Below are 25654 nucleotides of genomic sequence, written 5' to 3'. Positions count from 1 at the left end.
CCCCAAAAATGTCCACGTCCTAATCCCTGGAACCTATGAATATGTTCCCTTGCATGGCAAAGGGACCTTGCAGATGTGATTAAGGTTAAGGACCTTGAGATGGGAGGGTTTCCTGCCTTATCCAAGTGGCCTCATGTCATCACAAAGGTGCTTTAGAAAAGGCCACCTTTCCCAGCTGCAGGGAGCCAGACAGACTGCAGCATGAGAAGGGTCTGGCCTGTCTTTGCTGGCTTTGAAGATGGGGCGGAGGCCATGAGCCAAGGAACGGGAGTGACCTCTAGAAGCTGGAAAAGGGAAGGAATGGATTCTTCCCTAGAATGTCCAGAAGGAACACAGCTCTGCCAACACGTTGATCTTAGTCTGGTAAGAATGGGGTTGAAATTATGACTTCCAGGGCTGTATGACAACAAATTTGTGTTGTTTTCAGTCACTGACTTTGTGCTAATTTGTCACAACAGTAGGAACCGCACTCTTGAGTGCAGCCCTCTCTAATCACTCTTGCCTCCATAGCCCCTCTCCTCCACCCCCAATTTGGAGTTCCCAAACCACCCATGGCCTGCACTGCCCACTCGACGTGGTACCCATTGTTCCACGTCTATCTTAGCTTCCCAACTACAAAACTGTGTCCTACTTAAGTAGAGGGACTTTGTTTGGTTTTAGCTGTTCTTTCACAACCCATTCAGCCCTCAAGAGGGCTGGTCACTAAACACGTTTATAAACGGTTATCTGTTCAATGGCACTTGTCAACAAGACAGTAGCTGTTATGGACACAATGTTGGTATCCCCACCGCCCCCCGCCGGGTCATATGTTAAAACCCTAATCCTGGCTGAGCGTGGTGGCTCACTCCTGTAATCCCAGCATTTTGGGAGGCCGAGGGGGGCAGATCGCTTGGGGTCAGGAGTTTGAGACCAGCCTGGCCAGCTTAGTGAAACCCTGTCTCCACGAAAAATAAGAAAATTAGCCAGCGTGGTTGCGGGCGCCTGTAATCCCAACTACTTGGGAGGCTGAGGCAGGAGAATCGCTTGAACCAGCCTGGGCAACAGAACGAGATTCCATCTCAAAACAGCAACAACTACAACAAAAAACCTCTAATCCCAACATTACGGTATTTGGAGGTGGGGCCTCTGGGAGGTAATTAGGTCACAAAAGTGGAGCTCTCATGAATGAGATTAGTGCTTGCTCCCTCTCTTTTCACCACGTGAGACACAATGAGGAGTCATCTGCAGCCTGAAAGAGGGCCCTCCCATAACCTGGCCATGCTGGCACCTGGGACTTCCAGCCTCTGTAACTGTGAGAAATAAATGTTTGTTGTTGAAGCCATCCTGTCAATGGTAATTTGCAGCTCGCACTAAGACAGTATCCAAGTACTATCATATCGTTTTGGCCCACTAAAATAAAATCAACTCATGATGTCATACATTAGTTATTCATAGTTCTGGTGTCCTAATTCAGAGCTGTAACTGTAATAGGGAGACACTTCAGACACATTTATTGCCAACAGCCTATATATCCTTTTTAATTTTAGCTGAAGAAACACAGTTAAGCAGGGAATGTGCAGCCAAACAGTAGGTTCCTTAAGGACAGAGACTATGTCTGTCTTGGCACAGCATGTGGAAAGTGGTGGGCACTGAACATTTATGGCCAGATGGGTGAATGGATAGGAGCTACCTAGAGTAAGAACATTACACACAGAAAAACAGCTGGATCGAATTAAGCAATCACTGGTATTGCTAGGTCTGGGTCTACTATAGTAAATCTATTTGATTAACACTCACTGTTGCTTCTTGTTGGATAATGCTGTTATAATTAGTAGATTTTTCAAAGGCAATGGCATCTCCACTGTGAAGGAACAGAAAACAGAGAAGTAATTTTAGCAAGACACCTGTCTCTGAGCAGAAGCACGAAGTTTCTTTTGCAGCAAGATTATTTGTTTAGGGGTATAACTTTTATTGAAAAACCCTCTGCTATGTTTCTATCCACAAATGGTAATGATCACAAGCTTGGGGCTTTAAAAAATCCATTTCTGTAACTGGGACAACCACGCATTTATTTTTAAAGGTATATTCCTTTCAGAAGCAAGAATATGATATCATCATGGGTAGAATTCGCTCCTGTGGGAAAAGAAAAATCATCATGAACGTGAATTCTTATTACTTTTTTATTTTGGTGCATTTTAAATAATCGATACAGAAATGATAACATCCTCTGAGTTGATGGATGTAGAAGAACACCTTTACAGAACAAAGAAACTGGTAATTAATAATAGAGATGTAAATTTCATTTCACCATGCCTCTTGGATTCATATAAGATAATGGAGAAGTTTATACATAATGGAGAACAGACTCGGTCCTATCTATGCAGTACAGTGCATTTTTTCTTTAATCATGGGCATTCGAGAAGCTGTGAGCCCAGTTCACTTGCACCAGGGAATGTCCATTCTCAAGATGCCAGAGGTGGTGGTGTCTCCTCCCACTTCCCTGTCACTCAGCCCCAGAGTTATGGCTGAGCCAAGGGCAGACATGACTTCGGTGGGTCCGTCCACTCCAAGTCAGCACACATCCTCATGCCTGATGGTTTCAGCTCTACCTGAACATAAAAAAGAGAAGAGGAAGCCAGCAGCCTCTTGCTGTGCTTCTGGAAGCCAGGCAATGGTCATCCAGGTAAGGAGGACCTGGGAGGAGGTGGGAGTCAGAGGGGAGGTAGAGGAAAATGGCTTTCCTTCCAAATAGGATGGTTCTACGTCCTCCCCAGCCTCTTGAAAGCCCCAGGGGCTCTCTTCTGAAGGTTTGGGTCAGTCCACTCTCCAAACCAAGTCATAGAAAACTGGGCAGAATGCTTGATACCCATCTGATAAATGTTTCCACATAATGTTTTATTTCAAAACAGGGCACACAGATTCACGGTCTGGACACAAACCCACTAGAAAGGCACTCTTCATCTTTTAATAAGAGTTGTTATCAAAATAGAAATTTTGCTGTGGACTTTCCAGTGGCTGCAGGACACAGCACCTGTTCAACCTGAAAGGGTATATGGATAAGCCCTGCACATGCACATAGGGTGATGGGCAATGCTAGAGGAGCCAAAGGCAAAGAATTTGGAGTGTCTTAGGAATTCCATTTGTCATGTGTTATGGACTGAGTTGCCTTCTCCTCAAATTCCTATGTTGAAGCCCTAGCCCTCTATGTGACTGTATTTGTAAATAAGATCTTTAAGGAGATAATTAAGGTTAAATGAGGTCATAAGAATAGGGCCTTAATCCAATCCAGGACTGGTGTCCTTATAAGAAGACACCAGAGAACTTGCTCTCTTTCTCTCTCTCTCCATGTGAACAAAGAAAAGAACATGTGAAGACACGGTGAGAAGGCGGCTGACTGCAAGCCAGGAAGAGAGCCCTCACCAGAAACCAAATTTTGGGGTACCTTGATCTTGGACTTCCAGCCTCCAGAACTGTGAGAAAATAAATTTCTGTTGCTTAAGCCACCCAGTCGGTGGTATTTTGTTATGACAGCCCAAGAGAATGCATCGCATCTCAATGATATCTTGGGTAGGTGTGACAATTATGCAGTTTCTTCAGGTAAAATTTATAAACAGCCCATTGCCACAGATTCTGGGACATTATAGCAACAAAAACAACAAATAATAAATCAAACTTAGAATAAAGACTAGAATGAAATAAGACAGAAGAAAATATCAGAAGTGAAATTTCACTAAATAAAGGGCTAATAGAAAAGAAATTTAATCAGCAAAATATGGTCATCACTCTTTAGAGATGTCTAAAAATTACTTGTGAGACTTTCTTCAACTAAATTGGAGGAAGGGCAATTTCTCCCCAATTCCATGTTGTGTCAGCATGCTACTCCTAATACGTTTTCTTTGGAAAATGAATGCAAGACCACAATATGAATACACTGAGTTCCATCCATCCATCCATTCATCCATCCACCCATCCATCCATCCAACCAACCATCCATCCATCCATCCATCATCAATCCATCTCTCATTCATTCATCAGTGCCTACTGAATGTCAGGCATTGTGCCAGGCCTTGGTGGATATAGCTGTGATCCAGGGAGACAAGGTCTGTTTTCACAGAGGTTATACCCTACTGGGGAGGAAAAATGTCACACAAATAATCACTAATCACAAAGATGTTGAGTGAGGGTTATGACAACTGAAGTGTTGGGTGCTAGGAAAACGTACATCAGGGGGCCATCCTATTCTCTTGTTAGTCCAACAGCGCACATCTCTTGTCAATTGGCAGCTTGATGAGCTCAGGAGAGCTGCATTTGTGATCAGTTAGCCTGATCTGGTTGGTGTTCATCACATCACCATATAAGGATAGCTTATTAAACAATTTTGAATGGTGACATTGATCCTCATGGGGCATTCCTATAGATACTCAGAAACAGATATTTCAAAGCTAGAATGTCTGGTTTCACACTTAAAGGAATGACAAGGAAAACTCTCAACTTTATCACTCATCCCTCTCCCTCCACCCTGACTCTGGGAGCTTTGGACTAATGAGTAATGCTCATTATGACTGAGTAATGTTCTCAATTATTTTGAGTTCCTAAATGATACTCCCAAGTTTCTGCCTCTGTTCAATGCAGAATATGGGCTTAATTCAACAGCAATCGAAAAGAAGGTTGCATCAACCTCCTCATCTTTATAGGGAAGCCTGAAGGGACCTGCCTGCCATGTAGGGGTCTGTGTATAGCAGGAATCCTCACAGGGAGAGCTATGTTACTTTTTAGCATTTAATTGGGAGACTTTATGCATCAACCTAATGGTGAGAAAGAGAAAATATTTCAACCTCATGGAGAGATGGGGTCATTTATGAAAAAGTCCCCATCTCTACCTGGCCGGACAAAGACATTCGTTTGTTCAAATGAATGGCAAGGCTGTCTCTTTCCACCTCTGGAATGTCCTAATTTAAGAGACTGGCTCACAACACGGGTCAACATGTAGGTTTAATGAGATCATATTTATTTTCTAAAATCACCTAGTTTCTGAGGCTTCTGCAAACAAAGAACCACAAAAATATTCAAGTGACAGGGGGATTAGGAGGCAATAACATTGTTGGGCTACAAGGCAGGTGAGCAGAGTTGCTGGAGACCAGCAAGTGGGGATTCATGAGGGTCTAAGTTCAGGTTACCAGCACCCTGAGAGTCTGGCAGATTCAGAAGAGTGAACAATGCAGGCATTGCTGGGCTTTCATCTGGCAGGCAAGGCTGGACTAGGCTAGAGAGGGAGGTTGAGGTAGACCAGTGCTCCACCAGGGTGCAGTTCCCCACATGGGACCGCCACCCAAGAGCAGGCGCAGGGAGCGTGAGGCCAGAGCAGGCTTGGAGGTGGCTGTTTCAGACAGAAGCCCTGCGTGCCCACCGGGACAGCTTTGTGTCTTTGGGCTCACTGCCCCCTGCATCATTTCCAGAGTGTGGCTCTGAGTCAGGCCTTTGGGACATTTATCAGGCTGTGATCAAAAGCACAGTCATTGCTAAAATACAGCACCAAGGAAACCACACACAACATCCAGAGCTGGCCTTGTTGTGAAGGAAGGGCTTCCAGTCCAAAAGGCGTCTTCTCCACTTGCTCTCCGAGGCCTGTGATGCTTTAGCAATGCCAAATCATCGAGTCAGAGAAAAACAACAGAGCACAAGGCAGATCGTGACACAGCAGTGACTCCCAGGCGAGTCCATCCTCAGGTCATTTGCATTCCTTGGGAGCTGCCCCCCTTAGTGACTGCTCCTCAGGGCCCAGGCCAACCCTGGCCCAAGATGTTAGGATTTAATAACCACTGGAGGGAAGGGCAGGGTCAGCTGGGGATGGAGGGAGAAGAGCCCAGATGGGGAAGACTGGGGAGGGAGAAGGGCTGAGAATTCCTGCAGCACAATGGAACGGGCCTCCTAGTTCAGCTCTGCAGCTAGCTGGCTATATTGCTTTAAGCAAGTCACATGAAGTGCCAGGGCCTCAATTTTGCACCCTGTAAAGGGAAGGATTGGGATTTGGTGACCCCCCCCCAAGACCTTTTCCAGCTCTCACTGGAACATGGGGACTCAGAGGTCCCCCAGGTCTTACACAATGGTCTGAAGGTTCCTTCTGGGCTTCATGCAGGGACAATGGAGGTGGGCCTGGTTTCTTCTGGGCACCAGCAAATTGTCCACTTTACTCAGTACAGTGAAGTTCCAGACTGAGAACCACGTTTTACTTTAATTTTTATGATCAATTTGTCTAAAAAAGGTCAGGCATAGAGAGGACTGAGACACAATTATATAGCACATAACTCATCTTGTTTCTTTAATTTTTCCCATAAAGTCTTTCAAATGTAGTGTTAGCTTAATATGCTTTTTGGCATTAACTTTTTTTAGTCTAACTACAATTTGCATTTACATTCTCAGGTTTTGACATCATTTGTCATTAGTCCAGACTTTCATTGACATCATTTTGGCATCATAAATTGCCCTCGCAAATCACCCTAACCAGTGGTGAAACAACTTGAAGCAATTACAAAGGTAAGAGGATAAAAATGTAATAAAACCTAATTCATGTACCATACTTGTTCTGTGTCACATTTCAGAGCAAAGGCGCTTCATCTTCCAATCATTAAAGGCTCTCATCGTAACTCTTCCTCAAAGCACATGAAGTAATTATTTTGGTTTTGATTAAGAGAAGATATCTTTGACTTGATGAATATTTTTACATATGTTAAAATAGTAAATATATATATATTCACATTGAGACATATGTCATTACAATTTTGAAAAACTAATGTAATTTTGATTATACTAATAATATGAATCATTAAAATACACTCAGCACTTACTCATCCTAAATGTTTTACTTGTTTTACCCTAGTTCTCATGAACACCTGTTAGGAAGGTAGATAAGAATTATCCCCAACTTGCAGATGAAGAAGGACAAACAGAATTCACAGAGCTGGAGACCTCACTCTGACTTCAGAGTAGAATATTACCTATTCTATGATTCTGTCTTTTAAGATGGAATCACGTGTGTGACAAAAAAAATAATGTACACAAGAAGCAAAAAGTAAGATATCAATTTTTTGAAACTGAAAATTAACAAGAACAATCTTTCTTTAAATTCTGGTCTTGTGTGTGTTGTGGTTTAGTTGTTTTCTGCATTGGGGCCATTATTGTTATATTACTTAACTGTATCCTGACCCATTCGATTTTATGAACACCTTAATTGCAAAATGATGACCGAGGGGGAGACCTGTGGAAGTGCGGGAAGTATAAGACATCCACGTTCACCTTCTTGAGGCAAAACTCAGCCACTGGGGGTCAAGCTTCACTGGCAGACAGCAAATAACACGTTGCATTGCACGGGCGTCTGTCTGTTGGAGATGGGCAAGTGAGCGATAAAATGATACAGTTCCCGACGTGAGAGGTATTCAGAGCGGTACCTCCTTTTAAAACCTTTCCCAAGCAAGGAAGGGTGCAGTCTAGACTGTTATTCTCCACACATGTGTTTTAATCTGCCAGACAGCAACCAGGTACCACATATTTTTTAGCATTAGCAAGTTCTAACCAGCCTTGAAAACCACAGGGTGGACAAGGCCAAAAAGCGGGTTGCAACTTGGACACCTTATTAGTACCTGAGAGGGAGGCCCTCTGGGGTTCATCGGAGGCCTTGTGGGGGGCCCTGGCCCCAGGAAGACTCAGCCCCAACTCTCAGCCCCTCCAGGGGCCTTGGCTGCACACACAGAAGGAAAACAGCCTCCCGCTTGGGGCTGGAGAGACCCCTCTGAAAGAACCACTGGTGTCTGACATCACCAGGCTGTGGTACCACCGCCGCCGGCTCCCTGTGAACCCGCTCGCCCTCAGCGCGGTGAAGCCTGGAAGACGAAACTCTCCCTCTTCTGTTCCGCCGTCTGCACAGTCGCTGTGGACCCGCGGCCCTGCATTCCCCAGGCTCAGACCCACCAGGCAGCCCCCCTGAGCTCATGGCTGGCAAAAGAACAAAGGCGTGGAAGAACAAAGGCACGGCGTGTTGAAGGCACAGTTTTAGAAGCTTTTTAAAGGCCTTTAACAAGCCGAGTTGAAAAAGCTGACGTGGTGAGAGAGGAAAGTGTGTGTGTTTCGGGAGGGATGAGGGCGAGGCTGTTTCCACATATCCCCAAGGGAAACCTGAGCCTCCCAATGGCTGATTGCAGACTTTACATGACATAGAATGGGGATTCATGTTTGGAAAATGACAACAAATTTATCCTTGAAACAAAACCCAGGGATTTTGCCTAAGAGGTGGAGAATAAAGGTTAATTACACAGAGCTGTTTCTCCAGATGTGATATAATACACGCACATATACACACGTACACACACATACACACACACATTCTCCACTCCCCTGTTCCCCTAGACAATAATAAAGTATTTTATACTTTGGCCTGGATCCTTCCATGAATTTCTGAGTCAGCAATTATTCCCAGGTCCAAACCTCAATCTGGTTGCCAACTAAATGGGATTGGAATCTGGGGAGGCCATTCTGCCCTGATAGGGGAGCAGGAAGGGAGGGGGAATGTGCTGGACTTTGTGAAGTGGTCTTGTTCGTGTGGCACACATTGCACATTTATGGTCATTTTCATTTAAAAAAATAGCCTCAAGCTGTTCATTTGTTTTAAAAATCAAACCTTGGTCTCTCCTTGGTGAGGACAGATGCTGCCTCTGCATTTTTCAGCACGATTCACCACAATCCCTATCCCACCCCAGTGAAAACGAACGCCCCCACCTGCTGCTCAGCCACCTCTCCAGGTGTCCAGTTAAGTGGACCACCAGCGCCCTGGTTCCCAGCTCTGTCACGACCCTCCTGCTGCATCTGTGGGCACCCTCTTCTCCCCTCCCCAGCAGATGGGTGTGGAGGGAGGAGCGGGATATGCAGGTTCAGGGACCTGGGAATCAGAATTCCTAACTTACGGGGCTTAGGGGGCAATATGAAAGCAATAGAGAGGAGATAAGGGCTTATCTTGAGACTACATTTATTTTAATTAGATTCTATGCTTCTTTGGAGTACTTGGTGGTAGTGAGAGAAGTTGCCCCTTTGCTACAATCCTGGTTCATGGCCAAATCTCTCTAAGACAATGCTCTTATTGGTGTTTCCATTTCTTTCCTTAACACAAGGTCCAGAAAGAAGAGATAAAGACGAATGAGATGCCCTTGAACAGCCTGCGCACAGCTCGGTGACTCTGAGAACTGATTTGGGAGAGCTTGTATGTTCTACTCTAAGATGGTCCTAGCAAGGCGTGCTCTTTTTAACCACCCTCACCCCCAACCAAAATGAAATTCCAGTTCCTCCCTTAGGCAAATATTAGTAGGAGAGTTTTTGCAAATCACTCCACAATTGCTGCACACATAGAGAAATGGCTGCTTCACCCAGGCATAAAACATTGGGGGAAAGACCAATATACTCATCGTAGGTTTGCTAGAGGGCTCGCTTCTGGGTTTTAAAGACAATAGAGATCACATCCGTAAAAGCCTTGTGTGAGAACGCACCCTGTGCACACACAGCTGCACACCGTGGGGACTGACCACCTCCAGGTGGGCAGCACTCTGGTCCTCTGTTGGCCGCTGACCTCCCTCTGCTAAGGAGCCCTGCTCTGGTTCTGTTAAAGGCAACGATGCCTGTGTGTCCAGAGGAAAAGCAACTGTGTGCACGGATGGAAATGCCAGGAGAGTGCTTTGAAAGAAAGGAAGGAGTCGCACTCCAACTGTGAGAAGAGAGAATGGGTGTCAGCGGAAGAAACCCTGAGACCTCGGACCCCCAAGAAATGGGCAGGAAAGGGCTGTGGGGTACTTCATGGGGCCTGTCATGATGTCATTTCCTGAATTATAGGATTCTGCTTGATTTATCATTTTTAATTGAAATTCTTATGAAGATAATTGTAGATTTACATGCAGTTGTAAGAAATAATTCAGGCTGGGTGCAGTGGCTCACGCCTGTAATCTCAGCACTTTGGGAGGTTGAGGCAGGAGCATCACTTGAGCCCAGCAGTTGCCCAGCCTGGACAACATAGTAAGACCCATCTCCTACAAAAAAAATAAAAATAATTAGACAAGTGCAGTGGCTCCCAACTGTTGCCAGCTACTTGGGAGACTGAGGCAGGAGGATCCCTTGAGGCCGGGAGTTCAAGACCAATGTGGGCAACACAACAAGACCCTGTCTCCACAAAAAAACAAAACAAAAAAATAGCTAGGTATGATGGTGCCTGCCTGTGATCTCAGCTACTCGGGAGGCTGAGGTGGAAGGATCACTTGAGCCTAAGTGGCCAAGGCTGTAGTGAGCCGTGATTATGCCATGTCACCACACTCCAGCCTGGGCGACAGATGTTTCAAAAAAAAGAAAAGAAAAAAAGGAAAAAAAGAGAAAGGAAGACAAAAGAAAAGAAAGAAGGAAGGAAGGAAAGAAATTATTCAGAGAGATCTCTTTTACACCCTGCTTAGCTTCCCCCAATGGTTATATTTTGCAAAAACTATGGTAAAATATCACAACCCAGATACTGACGTTGATACACTCTGCTGATCTTAAATTTCCCAAGTTTTACTTAAACTCATTTGTGTGTATATTTATCTCTAGACAATTGTATCACCTGTGCAGGTTCATGTATCCACCACCACAAACAACCACATTCATCTCTTGCTTTACCCACCCCTACGTCATTTCAAAATATTTTATAAATGGACTCATATGCTATATAATTTTTTGGGATTGGAGTTTTTTCCACTTGGCAAAATTCCCTAGAGATTCATTCAAGTTGTGTGTCAATAGTTTGTTCCTCTTTTTTTTTAATTTTTAATTTTTGTGTGTACATAGTAGGTGTATATATTTATGGGGTTCATGAGATATTTTGATATAGGCAATGTGTAATAATCACATCGGGATAAATGGGGTATCCATCACTTCAAGCATTTATCCTTTGTGTTACAAACAATACCATTATACTTTTATTTTTTAATATACAATTAAATTATTATTGACTATCGTCACCTGTTGTGCTAGTGAATATTAGATCTTATTCATTATTTATGTTGTTGCCAATGACAGGATCTCATTCTATTTTACAGCTGAATAGTACTCCACTGTGTATATGTACCAAATTTTCTTTATCCATTCATCAGTTGATGGACACTTAGATTGCTTCCAAGTAATAGTTTATTCCTCTTTATTGTTGAGTAGTGTTCCACACTATGGATGGATCATAGTTTATTTACAGTCACCTATTGAAGGACATCTAGGCTGATTCCAGTTTTGGGCTATTACACATAAACTTGCTATGAATGTTTGTATGCAAGTTTCTGTGTGGCTATAAGTTCTCACGCCTCTGGAATAAATGCCCAAGGTGCAGTTGCTGGTTTGGATGGTAAATTGTATGTTTGGTTTAATGAGAAACTGCCAAACTGTATTTCAGAGTGGCTAGACCATTTTACCTTCCCATTGTGTGAGTGACCTAGCTTCTCTACATCCTTGCTGGCATTGGGTACTGTCACTATTTTTTATTTTAGTCAATCTGGTAGGTGAGTAGTGATATCTCATTGTGGTTTTATGTTTTATTTATTTATTTCTTTTTGAGACGGAGTTTCGCTCTTGTTGCCAGGCTGGAGTGCAATGGCGTAATCTAGGCTCACTGCAACCTCCGCCTCCTAGGTTCAAGCGATTCTCTTGGCTCAGCCTCCTGAGCAGCTGGGATTACAGGCACCTGCCATCATGCCCGGCTAATTTTTTGTATTTTTAGTAGAGACAGGGTTTCACCGTGTTGGTCAGGCTGGTCTTGAACTCCTGACCTCAGGTGATCCGCCTGCCTCAGTCTCCCAAAGCGCTGGGATTACAGGTGTGAGCCACCACGCCCCGCCTCTTTGTGGTTTTAATTTGTATTTCCACAGTGACTAATGGACTGAGTGTCCCTTCATGTGCATATTTACAATTGCTTTATCATATGTTTATGTCTTTTGCCCATTTTCTAATTGGATTGTTTGTTTCTTTTACTGTTGAGTTTTGAGCCTTCTTTCTATATTCTAGATACTAGTCCTTGGTCAGTTATGTGGTTTGCAAATGTTTTCCTCCCATTTGTAGCTTGTCTTTCCCTCCTCTTCACATGGGCTTTCTGAGAGCAAAAGTTTTGATTTTGATGTGGTCCAACTTTACATTTTCTTTTTATGGATCATACTTCTGGTGTCTGGTCTGAGAACTTTTTGTGTGCAAGTCCCAATGATTTTGTCCAAGGTTTTTAAAGTTTAATATTATGCTTTAAGTCTACGATCCATTTTGAGTTAATTTTCATATACATTGTGAAGATTAGACTGAGGTTCATTTTTTTTTTTTTGCCTGTGGTTTTCTAATTGTTCCAGCACCATTTGTTGAAAGCAGCCCCTTTCATTGAATTAATTTTGTACTCTTGTCAAAAATCAGTGGAACGTATTTGAGTAGATTTTTTTTTTTTTTTTTTTGAGATGGGGTTTCACTTTTGTCACCCAGGCTGGAGTTCAATGACACAATCTCGGCTTACTGCAACCTCCACCTCCCAGGTTCAAGTGATTCTCCTGTTAGCCTCCCGAAATGCTAGGATTACAGGTGAGAGCCACCACGCACAGCCGAGCGGATCTATTTCTGTATCCTCCACTCAGTTCCAGTGATCTGTGTGTCCATGCCGCCATCAATACCACACCATCCTGATTGCTGTGGCTATACGGTGAGCCTTAATATAAGGGAGAGTGTTCGCCTCCCATTTTATTCCTTTTTGTCAAGTTTGTTTGAGCAATTTGCTTTTCCATATAACTTTTTAGAAGAGGCTTGTCTATGTCTACAAGAAAATCTTGCTGGGATTTAAAAAAAAAATCTCATTGGGAGATAATTCATATACCAAACAATTCACCCATTTAGAGTCCAAGTCAATGTTTTTTTAAAGCATATCCACAGGGTTATGCAGCTGTGCAGAAAAGAGATAACACTGCAGGCCTGAGACTGCTCTTGTAGAAAGCTCTGCTGCCAAGTTTGGCCCTTGGCTAGGGTCTGGGAACTTGGCTCTTGGAGTGTTCCCAGTCAACCGCTAACTGATAAGAGTGGCTCCCTGTGCCTAGACTGTACAAAGAATATGGTTTATGCTGAACACCTGCTTTCCTTTTAGGAGTCTATAATGTTGGCATGTGCTAGACATAGGGTGCTTATGTGACCAGCTTTCAATAAAAACTGTAGGTGCCGAGTCTCTAATGGGCTTCCCTGGGAAGAAACCTCAAACACATGTTGCTGCATTTCATTGCTGGGGGAGGAGTGAACTTTGTATGATCCCTCATGGGGGAGGGGAGAGCACACAGGAAGCCTCACATGGGTTCCACCAGACTCTGCCTCTTTTTCCATCATGATCCTGGGTATCTTTACTGGGTCACTGTCATAAATCTTAGCCATGCGTACGATTATATGCTAAGTCCTGTGAGTCCTTCTACTGGATCTCTGCAAGTGGAGGTGGTCTTGGAGATCCCTAGCGCAGTGGTGAGATTTGCTAGAATAACCTGAATTCACTGAAGTACGGCTCAGAGAAAAAGAAAGGGCAGTTTGATTGTTCAGTGTGCACACATTTAGGATGGTTATGTCTTCCTGGGGGATTGATCCTTTCATCATTATATAAGGTCCTTGTTATGGTTTGAATATTTGTCCCCTCTGAAACTCATGTTGAAATTTTTTTTTTTTTTTTTTGAGACAGAGTCTCGCTCTGTCGCCCAGGCTGGAGTGCAGTGGCACGATCTTGGCTCACTGCAAGCTCTGCCTCCCAGGTTCATGCCATTCTCTTGCCTCAGCCTTCTGAGTAGCTGGGACTACAGGCACCCGCCACCACGCCCGGCTAATTTTGTTTTTGTACTTTTAGTAGAGACGGGGTTTCACCGGGTTAGCCAGGATGGTCTCGATCTTCTGATGTCATGATCTGCCCGCCTCGGCCTCCCAAAGTGCTGGGATTACAGGCATGAGCCACCACGCCCAGCCCTCGTGTTGAAATTTAATCCTCAATGTGGCAGTATTGAGAGGTGAGGTCTTTAAGAGGTAGGTGATTTGATCTTGAGGGCCCTACCCTTAAGAATTCATGGATTCATGGATTAATGGGTTATCATGGGAATGAGACTGTTGGCTTTGTAAAAGAGGAAGAGACCTGAGCCAGCACACTCAGCCCCCTTGCCATGTGATGTCCTGGGCCACCTCGGGACTCTGCAGAGGGTCCCTGTCAGCAAGAAGGCCCTCACCGGATGTGGCCCCTTGAACTTAGACTTCTCAGCCTTCATAACTGTAAGAAATAAATTCATTTTCCTTATAAATTACCTAGTTTCAGGTATCCTGTTATAAGCAACAGAAAATGGACTAAGTCAGTCCCTTTTTGTCCCTAGTAATTTTCTTTGCTCTGAAGTCTGCTTTATTAGATATGAACATAGCCACTCCTGCTATCTGTGGATTAATGTTTGCAAGTTACATCTTTTCCATCCATTTACTTTCAACCTGCCTATGTCACTGAATTTGAAGTGAGTTTCTTGGCAACAGTATATTCTTGAGTCATTGTTTTCTTTTTAAATTCACTCTGCCAGTCTTGTCTTTTGGCTGATTATATAAGATAATTTACATTTAAGGTAATTCTTGGTATGTTAGCACTTAAGTCTGCCATTTTATTACTTGTTTTCTACTTGTTTCCTTTGGTTCTTATTCTTCTATTTCTCTTTTCTTGCCTTTCTGAGGACTAAACAGCATTGAGGACTCTATCTTGATTTCATTGTAGTATTTTTGAGTACATCTCTTGGTATAGTTCTCATAGTGGTCACATGAGTATTACAATAGACACGTGTGACTTAACAGTCTGTTGTTGGTGATGTTTCACCACTTTGAGTGAGGTGTGGAAATCTTTTTTCCATTTAGGCCTCTTTATCTTCCCCACTTTTAAATATCATTGTCTCAAGTACCAGATGGAGGCCTGATTTGTGTTTCATCAAACATGATTCATAGAACTTGTGACGCAAAGGACAGTGTATTGTATGTATCCCATATTTCTGCTCTTCCCATTGTTTTTTCTCTTCTGACACTCCAACATTCCTTCTATTATCATTTCCTTTCTCTTTGAAAAACTTTCTTTAGCTGATCTCTAACGGTGAGTCAGCTAGTGGCAAATTCTTTTGGTTTTTCTTTGCCTGGGAATATTTTTATTTCCCTTTCATTCCTGAAAATAAATTTGCTGGATGTAGAAATTGTGGTTGACAGTTCTTATCTCAGCCCTTGAAACCTTTTGTGCCACTTCCTTCTGGCTTTCTTGGTGGTTTCAATGATAAATGTGTTGTCATTCAAATCACTGTTATAGGTAATGTGTTATTTTTCTGCCTGCTTCCAGGGTTTTTTTTTTCCTTTGTTTTTTGTTTTCAAAAGCTTAATTTTCAGAGCCTTTGTGGTGTTGTTTCAGCCTGCTTGGTTTATCTGGTGCCTCTGGGCCTCCCACTGGTTCCTGCTGGTGCTATCTGAGGAGGGAGAAGGGTTTCCCCGGGCTAGACCTTGGGACTTCTCTCCATGAGGGAGGTGCTCCTCCTACTGATGCTCCTGGTGGCCTCTAGGGAGCGGAAGAGTGTCAGTCAGGCTGCAGAACAAAGAGGCTTCCTGGACAAAGAGGCTTGTTGAAGCTGGGTCTCTCTAGGCAGATCGGCTCACACCCTCAGTATCTCTTGGTAGAAAAGGAGTGTCTCAGACCCAGGAAGGAAGGAGAGTATTTTCTCTATTAACCACCCCCAAAATTATTTTGCCTGATATTATTAGAGCAACTCAAGGAAGGAAGAATGGATCTACCTGGGTTGCCTTCTCTTCCTACTTCAGGCTTGGAAAACATTGAGTCTGGGTTTCAGGGTGCAGGGCGGGGGATGCAAGATGCTCTGCTGCGGTGCTGATTGTACAGTCCTGGGTCCCAAACCAGCTCACTCTCTTATCACCACCTTTCGGAGTTTTCCTTTGGTTGCCTCTTGCATTATTTCCAGGGTTTACAGTTGTGCTTAGTGTGGAGGGGCATGAAGAAAGAGGTTCATCTTGTCCCAACCAGAAGTCTCCACTATCGTATTTTGACTGATCATATTTTGAAGTATTAGGCACAATCATATAATTAAGCATTCCACTCACTAGTAATATTGGTTCCTAATGTATGTATGGTTTGTTTTCAAAAAGCATCTGTGGTAGCTTGTATTACAAATCATGTACAGGGAACAAGGTGGTGTAGATTCACCTTCCTTTCCTGCCTCTAATACAACTAAATATTTGGAAATTATTCTACTGACAAGGATAGAAGAGCTCTGAAAGCTGGAAAGAAGAAGGTAGACTGGGTAGAGACGACAGGAGTAGAGAAATGACAATGTGGTGGGTTCCCTGGGTTTTCTTTTTGTCTTCCACACACCCCTGGACTGAGCACTGGAGAAATGTGCAACACAGTCTGTTATGTCAATAGGCATAGGCATAAAATCCCAAGAAAAGCCTGCACTTTGGCCAAAGGACTAGGAAAGGGAAGGGAAGACCAGTGGAGACCTAGTAGGGGGCTGCAACCCTCTTTCCACAACCAGGGCATGGACTGGTGACCCATCTGCCCACAGTAGCAGCTTCAGAGTTCTGGTAGACTGACCTCCATGCTCCATACACCCACACCCAGAGCACTGGCAGGTAGGCAGGCTCAGGATCAGCCTGCCTGCCAGTGCTCTGGGTATGTGTATGTAGGGTCCCTACTGTCCACCTGCATGCATAGTAGTGAAGCCGTGGGTCAATTCAATGCCCATTCCACATGTGGAGCACTGAAATGGCAGGTCATGCTCCCCACATGACAACATTGGCAGAGCCTGATGCCTCCCTCCTTACACCAAAGGGCATAAGGAGACCCAGGCCCAGCCACTCTGGCTCTCCCCACTCTCCACAGAAAGTGGTCCATGGAAGTGGGTTGAGCCCCTGCAGGTGGCACCAGTAGGGATTAATCAGAAGTCTCAGCAGTGCCAGAAGAATGAAGCAGACAAGAATATCATGCAAAGGCTCAGGAAAATGAGCTGGCATTGGACCCACAGCCCATAAAATTAGGCCAGAACCTACACACTAAACCTAAACAGGGCGACTGCCTTCTGTCTAAAACAGAAGATTTAAATAGGATCAAGAGTCTCCTCACATAACCAAAATTCCCAGGATACAATGGAAACTCACCCATAATCCCAAAGACCAGGTAAGTCACCATTTGAATGAGAAAAGACAATCAACTGATACCAAGACTGAGGTGAATCAGATGTTGAATTATCTGACAAGGATTTTCAAGCAGTCATTATAAAAATGCTCCAAGAAATAATTGTGAATTCTCTTGAAACAAATGAAAAAATTGAAAACCTCAGCAAAGTCATATAAGTCATACAAAAGAATCAAGTGGAAATTATGCAACTGAAAAATACAATAACTAGAGTAAAAATACTATATGAATACCATGAAAAAATCATGCAGACATGATAAAATAAATACATCAAAGTACAGATCAATATGCTTAGGAGCCCTACTGAATGTTTACTGTGTGCCAGATGCTGCACTAAGCATTTTCCCTGTATTAATTAATGTAATCTCACAACAGTCCCATGAAGTAGATACTGTTATCCTTAATTAATGGATGAGGAAACTGAGACACAGAGAGATTGAATGACCTGCCTAAGATCACACAGCTTACTAGCAGTAGAGCCAGGCAGTCTGTTCCAGTCTCTGCTCTTATCCACATGTAGTATTGCATAGTGTGCTGCTGCCTCTTGGGAGAATTAAAATTATTTAAGTCATTCATCTCAATGGGCTGTTTCTTCCAGGGCTGCCACAAAAGCCTCTCCCTAGTCTCTCTAACCTCTACCTCACCTCTGTGTTCAGGTTCCTCTCTTCCCACCCTCCTGCTCACCCACTGAAGTCCACGCTCAGACTTTCTTGCTCCTTGAACTAATCTCTGCCTCAGGCCTTTTGCACAGCCCTTTCCTCTGCCTGGAACGCTTGTTCCAGATCTTCACTTAGCTCCTTGACTGGCACTCTGTTCAAATGCTGTTGTCTCAGGGAGGCCTCTCCATGACTCCATTGTATTGTCTTCAGGTCACATCTCGAGATTATTCCTTTTTTTTCTGAGACAGGGTCTTGCTCTGTAGCCCAGGCTGGAGTTCAGTGGCATGATCATAGCTCACTGCAGCCTTGACCTCCTGGGCTCAGGTTACTCTCCCACCTCAGCTTCCTGAATAGCTGGGACCACAAGTGCACCACCATGCCCAGCTAATATTTATATATAAATATATATTAAACATAAAATATTTAATTTTGTATTTTTTGAAGAGATGGGGGTCTTGCTTTATTGCCCAGGCTGGTCTCAAACTCCTGAACTCAAACAATCTGTCCATGTTGGCCTCCCAAAGCGCTGGGATTACAGGCAGGAGCCACTATGCCTGGTCTATTGTCCTTTTTTATTCTTTTTTCCTAACTAAGCTAACAAAAGGAGAGACCTTGTTTATCTTGTTCACTGCTATATCACCGGTAGCTAGAACAGGCCTGACTTATTGTAGGAACTCAAATGAATGAACAAATAAGTAAATGGCAGATGAGTTATAGAGTTTTCATTACCTGAAAACCAGAGAGATAAACTTATTTATTTTGAGACCTAATTTTTATGAGGAATTTGTCACACAGGTCCTTATATAATAAAATAGACACTTTTCATCAGTACAGCTCATTAACAACAGTGTACCATTTCTTATACTTCTGCTTTCTAAAATACACTTTTAGTATGTCCTGAATGTGGGATTGGTAGTGAAGTTATCCTTAAATCTTAACGCTTTAAAAAAAAAAATCTTTTAGTTGGCCAAGACTTTAAAGTTGATCTATTATTTTTGTTTGTTTTTGTTTTTTGTTATTCTTTTTGAGACGGTGTCTCACTCTGTCGCCCAGGCTGGAGTGCAGTGGTGTGATCTCGGCTCATTGCAGCCTCCACCTCCTGGGTTCAAGCAATTCTCCTGTCTCAGTCTCCCAAGTAGCTGGGACTACAGGCACACGCCACCACACCTGGCTAATTTTTATATTTGTGGTAGAGGTGGGGCTTCAGTATGTTGGCCAGGCTGGTCTCAATCTCCTAACCTCGTGATCCACTCGCCTTGTCCTCCCAAAATGCTGGGATTACAGGCGTGGGCCACCGCTCTCTGCCAAGTTGATCAATTATTAAGTATATGCTGAGCATAGAGTACATGAAAAACACCTGTTGCTGGGCTTATCTCATGACCAGCCGATGTCACTCTTGCCTTTATCTTTCTCCTCTAGCAGTCCTCCTCTTCCTCACCGATGATAAAGCCTATTTTGATTCCCCCACAAAGGCCACTCCTAGCCCCTCTCTCTGTGACATCGGAAACAGAGTCCCCGGGACACTAATGGTCTCTCCCCTCTGAGTGCCGAGTGCCTGCCTAGTTACTTGTTTTCCTGGAGCATGCAGGGCTCTCCATATTGCCTGTTAGTTAACTGACTGCTAGGTGCCAGGGGGTGGGGGTGGGGGTGGGGGAGCACAAAATGGAATGCAGGATCTACACCCAGCCTTTCAGGAGCCTACAGATCAGCAAGTGAGAGGACACATTCGCACTAGGGATGTTCTAACAGTCACTAAAATAAATCTCTCATTATAGCTATTCCTTTTCCTAGCTTCTCTATTTTTGCCAATGTAACTTTTCCATCCCTGTGACTAAGAGATGAATAAGAGATGTAAGAGGAAGAGCTGGTTTGGCACAGAACACAGTGACTTTATTTGAGGTTGAGTTTGAGGTTTAGGTGGGACAGGCTTGACTGAATCATCTCTGCTCCCTTCTACTACACTGACTCGACCAACTGCCAGATCCTGAAGACCCTGCTTCTAAGAGGTCTCTCAGACCTGCCTCCTGTCTGATTCCAGTGTAAATCTGAACAACGGCAGCAGCCCTTGGGCCATCTCCAGGCTCGTCACCCTCTCCTTTCCCAACTCTTTTTCTTAAACCCCAATGCTGAATTTTCAGTTCTCCAATAGCTATTTCAGTGCCCACTCTGGGAATATGTCCTTGTTCCCACAGCTGTAACAAAATACCTTAGACTGGGTACTTTATAAACAAAAGAAATTTATCTCTCACAGTTCTGGAGGCTGGGAAGTCCAAGATCACGGTGCAGGCAGATTTGGTGTCTGGTAAAAGCTTGCTCTTTGCTTCTTCTTCTTCTTCTTTTTTAACATACTAATTGTATACATTTATGGGGTACATGTGATATTGTCATACATGCATCAGGGTGTTTAGCATATCCGTTACCTTAAACACTTATTATTTCTTTGTGTTGGGACATTTCAAATCTCCTAGATATTTTGAAATACATAATATATAGTCACCCTACTAGGCTATCAAATACTAGAACTTATTCCTTCTATCTAACTGTATGTTGATATCCATTAATCATTAACCCACCTTTCATTCCTCCCTATTCTCTCCAGCCTCTGGTAACCACTATTCTACTCTTTGCCTCCACAAGATAAACTTATTTTAGCTCTCTCCTATGAGTGAGAACATGCAATATTTGTCTTTCTGTGTCTGGCTTATTTAACTTAACATAACAAACTCCAGTTCTTGCTCTCTGCTTCTAAGATAGTACCTTGTTGCTACATCCTCATGTGGCAGAAGGCAGAAGGATGACAGAGATGAACACTGTGTCCTCACATGGCAGAAGAGACGAAAGGGCCAGCTAGCTCTCTGAAGCCTCTTTTACAAGGTTATTAATTCCATTCATGAGGGTGGAGCCTTCATGGCCTAATCATCTTGGAAAGGCCCCACCTCTTAATATTGTTGCATTGGGGATCAGGTTCAATGTGAATTTTGGAAGGACACAAACATTCAAACCACAGCAGGACAGAAACAAACAAAGCTCCATGGTTTCTGCCCTTGTGGATATTCCACCCTATTTCTCAAAGGAAGCCTCCAAAGGACTTGTGGACACCCCCCACCGCCCAGCCTGGTAATCTAGGCCCCCTGAACTTTCCCTCCAGATTCATCTTCTCCTACTAGAGCTCCATGCATGCCTGTACAGGACGAAGCCCATGCCTTCATGTACCTTTATCTTTGCTCCCCTAAGCCTGGATGTCCTCTGCACTCCTGCCCCCTTCTCCGACACCACCTGTCAAAATTCTAATCTGTTCTTCATTGCTTCACTCAAAGCCCAATGCCCTTGTAGGCCCTTCATGGTCACCTACTTAAAATGTGTGCTCCACATCTTTGAGTTCTTATGGTACCTTTTGTACCTTTCTGACACTCGTCATGTTATATTTGAGGATCAAAGTAAATGGACATCTTAGCCTCCCTCTTAAGCTATCAGAGAAAAGTGTCCTTGTCTTACCCATACTGGAGGCTCCTCATCTCTCTACCACAGCAGCTGCCTCATACATAGGATGCTTTATACCAAAGGTAACCATATAATTCATTTTAATTTATTGTTCAAACTAGAACACCTTTGAGAGTGAAAGGAGCACAATTAATAACTATGCAGGGCTCCAAGTGAAACTGATATTGTCCTTGGCTACTTGGATATATGATCATCTTTTTATGCCAATGAAGGCTCAAATAGCAGGAATGCTGGTTGTATGGATGGACGGTGATCAGCATGAAGAAGTGGAAGAAGGAGCTTTCCTATAGCTGGCATTGTTGCGGATGGTCCCATGGGGCAGGTGGTCTCTGAGGTATGTCCAGAAGGTATGGACGGGATTCAGGAAGGTCCCATTAGATACAGACAAGAAGAAATGGCACTATGGAAGGTTGGATAGTGGGAGCAAAGGTGGACTGCATTTGATATGTTCAGGGAAAAGTGAGTGTGGCTTAAATTATGGTTGATATTGGGGAGAAATAGGCAACACGGTTGGAAAGTGGAGTCAGAAGGAACTTGGCTAACACCAGCCTAGGGTTGGTCTTTATCCAGGAGGTAAGAACAAGCACTCACGTGCTTCTGAGCAGGAAAGAGACAAAGCAAATGTAGAATTTTAGGAGGATTCATCTGGTAGCTGTGTTTAGAGCAGGGAGAGGCTGAGGAGGGGGAGGCCATATGGGATCACTGGAAATAATTTCAGTGTAAGATGACAAAGGATTAAAGGAGATATTGGTTACCAAAAAGAGTGAGTTCAGGAGAACTTAAAGAGAAAAGTTAACAAGGCTTTGTGACCCACGGGGGTCAGGGGTGGCTTTGGGGTGACACTTTGTATAGGTTCTATCTGTTGGTATCAAGATTGAACTAAGAAAATCAAGGGGCAGAGAGAATTTGGAGGAAGAGGCTAAATTTAGATTTCCATATGTTGAGTGTGAGGTACCAGTGGGTCATCTAAATGGAAATGTCCAGTAGACAGCCAGGGAGGAATGCCTAGGATGTGGGCAAGGTCAGGACCAGTGAGGATTCAGGAGTCATCCACCTGCAGGAGGCCACAGGTGAAAGATAAAAAAGAATGAGATGTCTGGGGCCAAACAGTAGGAAGAGTAACGGCGATTATCAAGACGAGATCTCGGGGAAAGCCTAAGCTTATTGGAGAACAGAAAGAGCAGGAGACTGAGGATTCAGGGCTGGGGTGGGGGGTGTTGGATGACACAGTCCTGAGGGCTAAAGGAAGCTTTGAGAGAGGTGCCCAATTGTGTCCAATTTTGCAGAAAGGTTGAGAAGGATAGACTCGGCGAAAAATGGCTTTGGCAACTGGATGACAGTCAAAATGAGAAATGTCTTAAGGAAATGAAGCAGAAATGCATTTCTCTGGCCAATGACGTTGCCAGAGGCTGACAAAGGGGCATTGGTTAAGTGTTGATGTGATATGTGTGTTTCCTTAAGGAGGACTTAAAGAGAGAACAACCAAAAATTCAGTTAGATACAACTAAAATATGAATGGTTCTTTTATTTATTAATTTATTATTATTATTACTATTTTGAGACAGGGTCTCACTCTGTCACCCAGGCTGGAATGCAGTGATGCAGTCATGGCTCACTGCAGCCTGGACCTTGTCAGGCTCAGGTGATCCTCCCACCTCAGCCTCTCGAGTAGCAGAGACTACCGGTGCACAACACCATGCCTGGCTAACTTTTGTATTTTTTAGTAGAGACGGAGTTTTGCCATGTTGCCCAGACTAGTCTTGAACTACTGAACTCAACTCAAGCGATTCTTCCACCCCAGCCTCCCAAAGTGCTGGGATTACAGGCGTGAGCCACCACACTTGGCCTGAATTGTTCTAACATTCACCAGGCTTGTGACCCAAGACCAAAGTACCAAAATGATAGTTACTAACCTGTGATACCTTTTTTCACCTATCAGGTAGCAATACTGGGCATAGAAGAAAGAGCTTTTCTTGATACAGATTCCATCATAATGATACCTGGAAAAATAAAGGCTGTCTCTAAATTTTTGTCTAACTACTGACATGCTTTATGGAAGGCAGAGAATAGGTGAGCTAATGAAGACTTGGAGTTCTTCTCCAGGTTTTATCATTGGCTGCATTTCTCTGGAAAAGCTAATCCTTCAGTCTGACCAAGCTCTGTTATGTAGACAAGCAACTTCATACACTTTCACACATATCAGCCTTGAAATAGGTTTGTGGAGGCTCTCCTCTGCTTGCCTGATGCAGGACATGCTAATCTTAGAGAGATGTGATAGGGAAAGCCTCCTTGTGCCCTGCCCCGCCTCCTGAACCACTGCCCCCCCACCCCCCAGCACCCATTAACCTTTTTCAGGTGAAGGGAAAATGACACCAAGGTTCCCTCCACTGAAGTTGTCAGAAACCCAGTAGGGAAGTCAAGAGCCTTCTCTGTAGTCCAGACCTTCCTCCGCTAAGCCCAGGGGACTATAGCAGCTTGTCCTGCCTTAAGACAACATTTTTTCAATTATTGCCCAATATTAGGTTTGGCAAACACTTCCACTGTCTTCAATTCCTTGGTGAGTGGCAGCCCCCTTTCCTAATTTGGCTTCAATGTCTTCTCACTGATTTTCCCTCGCAATTTAAAACAAGCAACAAATAGCAATAATAATTGAGTGACAATTATGACACAAGGCACCCAATAATGCTGGAATTTATTTTCACATTAGAAATACAACCTTGGGGCCGGGCGCGGTGGCTCACACCTGTAACCTCAGCTCTTTGGGAGGATGAGGTGGGTGGATCACCTGAGGTCAGGAGTTTGAGACCAGCCTGGCCAACATGGTAAAACCCCGTCTCTACTAAAAATACAAAAAATTAGCCGGGCGTGGTGGCAGGCACCTGTAATCTCAGCTACTCAGGAACACAGAAACTTTAGTTCAAAGGGTAACTAAAACAGTTCCAAGGCCGGACATGGTGGATCACGCCTGTAATCCCAGTGCTTTGGGAGGCCAAAGTGGGAGGATCACTTGAGCCCAGGAGTTTGAGACCCACCTGGGCAGTTTAGCAAAACCTTGTCTGTAAAACACACAAAAACTAGCCAGGCCTGGTGGGACACACCTGCAGTCCTAGCTACTCAGGAGGCTGAAGTGGAAGGACTGCTTGAACCCAGGGGCTTGAGGCTGCAGTGAGCAATGTTTGCACCATTGCACTCCAGCCTGGGAGACAGTTGCATTACTTGATGTGTGTTAATTATTTAAATATTTCAAGAATGAGACACTTACGTAACTGTAGAACAATAAAAATATATTGTAACCTTCATATTTTAACAAAATAGAGGCCAGTGTTTGGTTCTAGCACCAACTGAATGATTTCAGGCACTGGGAATTAATGTGAATTGTGGACACTCTTTGGTAAGAGTTGTTATTTATAGTTTGTTTTGTTTTGCATTTTTTATCATTCATTTTGTGATTTTCCAAATCCTTGTTTTTAACATTTGAAATAAAACAAAAATTCTCAACCTACCTGGTGCTTCCTCTAGTGCCCAGCCTCCGAGTGCCAAGGTCCGGAAAAACCAATCTCACAAGCTAAAAGAATAAGCCAGGTTTAAAGTTGCAACTTGAAAACTTAGAAACAAACTTCCAATTTTTTATCTTACAATATTTAAATGATATTCCTTTTCCTCTTTTCTAATAAGCAAACAATAAAGAAAATAAATATAATAATAAAGTAATAAGGTAACAATAAAGAAAATAAATGTAAATGAAATTTTTGGGGAAAAAAAATCAGACAAGTGTCAAAAAGAAAACATACCACTTGGAGGCCAGGCACAGTGGCTCCTGCCTGTAATCCCAACACTCTGGGAGGCTGAGACAGGCAAATCACTTGAGGTCAGGAGTTCAAAACCAGCCTGGCCAACATGGTGAAACCCTGTCTCTACAACCTGGTCTCTACTACAAATACAAAGGCTGGGCATGGTGGCTCACGCCTGTAATCCCAGCACTCTGGGAGGCTGAGGCAGGCGGATCATGAGGTCAAGAGATTGAGAACATCCTGGCCAACATGGTGAAACCCCGTCTCTGCTAAAAATGCAAAAATTAGCTGGGCATGGTGACGCGTGCCTGTAGTCCCAGCTACTAGAGAGGCTGAGGCAGGGAGCTACTAGGGAGGCTGAACCCGGGAGGTGGAGATTGCAGTGAGCGGAGATCGCACAACTGCACTCCATCCTGGTGACAGAGAGAGACTCCATCTCAAAACAAACAAACAAACAACCTTAGCCAGGCATG

The 25654-nt window shown here is 43.8% G+C and overlaps 1 protein-coding gene across 2 annotated transcripts in view; it reads right to left on the bottom strand.

Moving 5' to 3' along the window:
• The window catches only part of RFX8 (regulatory factor X8), a 76104-nt gene that overhangs the window by 29590 nt on the left and 20860 nt on the right, over positions 1 to 25654 (bottom strand). For both annotated transcript variants that reach the window (XM_054547420.2, XM_054547419.2), the window contains exons 3-5: positions 24894 to 24955; positions 23304 to 23390; positions 1777 to 1840 (exon numbers count right to left, since the gene is read on the bottom strand). In XM_054547420.2, coding sequence (XP_054403395.1) covers positions 1777 to 1840; positions 23304 to 23390; positions 24894 to 24955 — 213 coding nt within the window. The remainder of the gene's footprint in view (positions 1 to 1776; positions 1841 to 23303; positions 23391 to 24893; positions 24956 to 25654) is intronic.

Source organism: Pongo abelii, chromosome 12 (genome assembly GCF_028885655.2).
Source record: "Pongo abelii isolate AG06213 chromosome 12, NHGRI_mPonAbe1-v2.0_pri, whole genome shotgun sequence".
Classification (NCBI taxonomy): Eukaryota; Metazoa; Chordata; class Mammalia; order Primates; family Hominidae; genus Pongo; species Pongo abelii.
The sequence above is the reverse complement of the archived record's forward strand: the minus strand, read 5'-3'. Positions and strand labels throughout refer to the sequence as shown.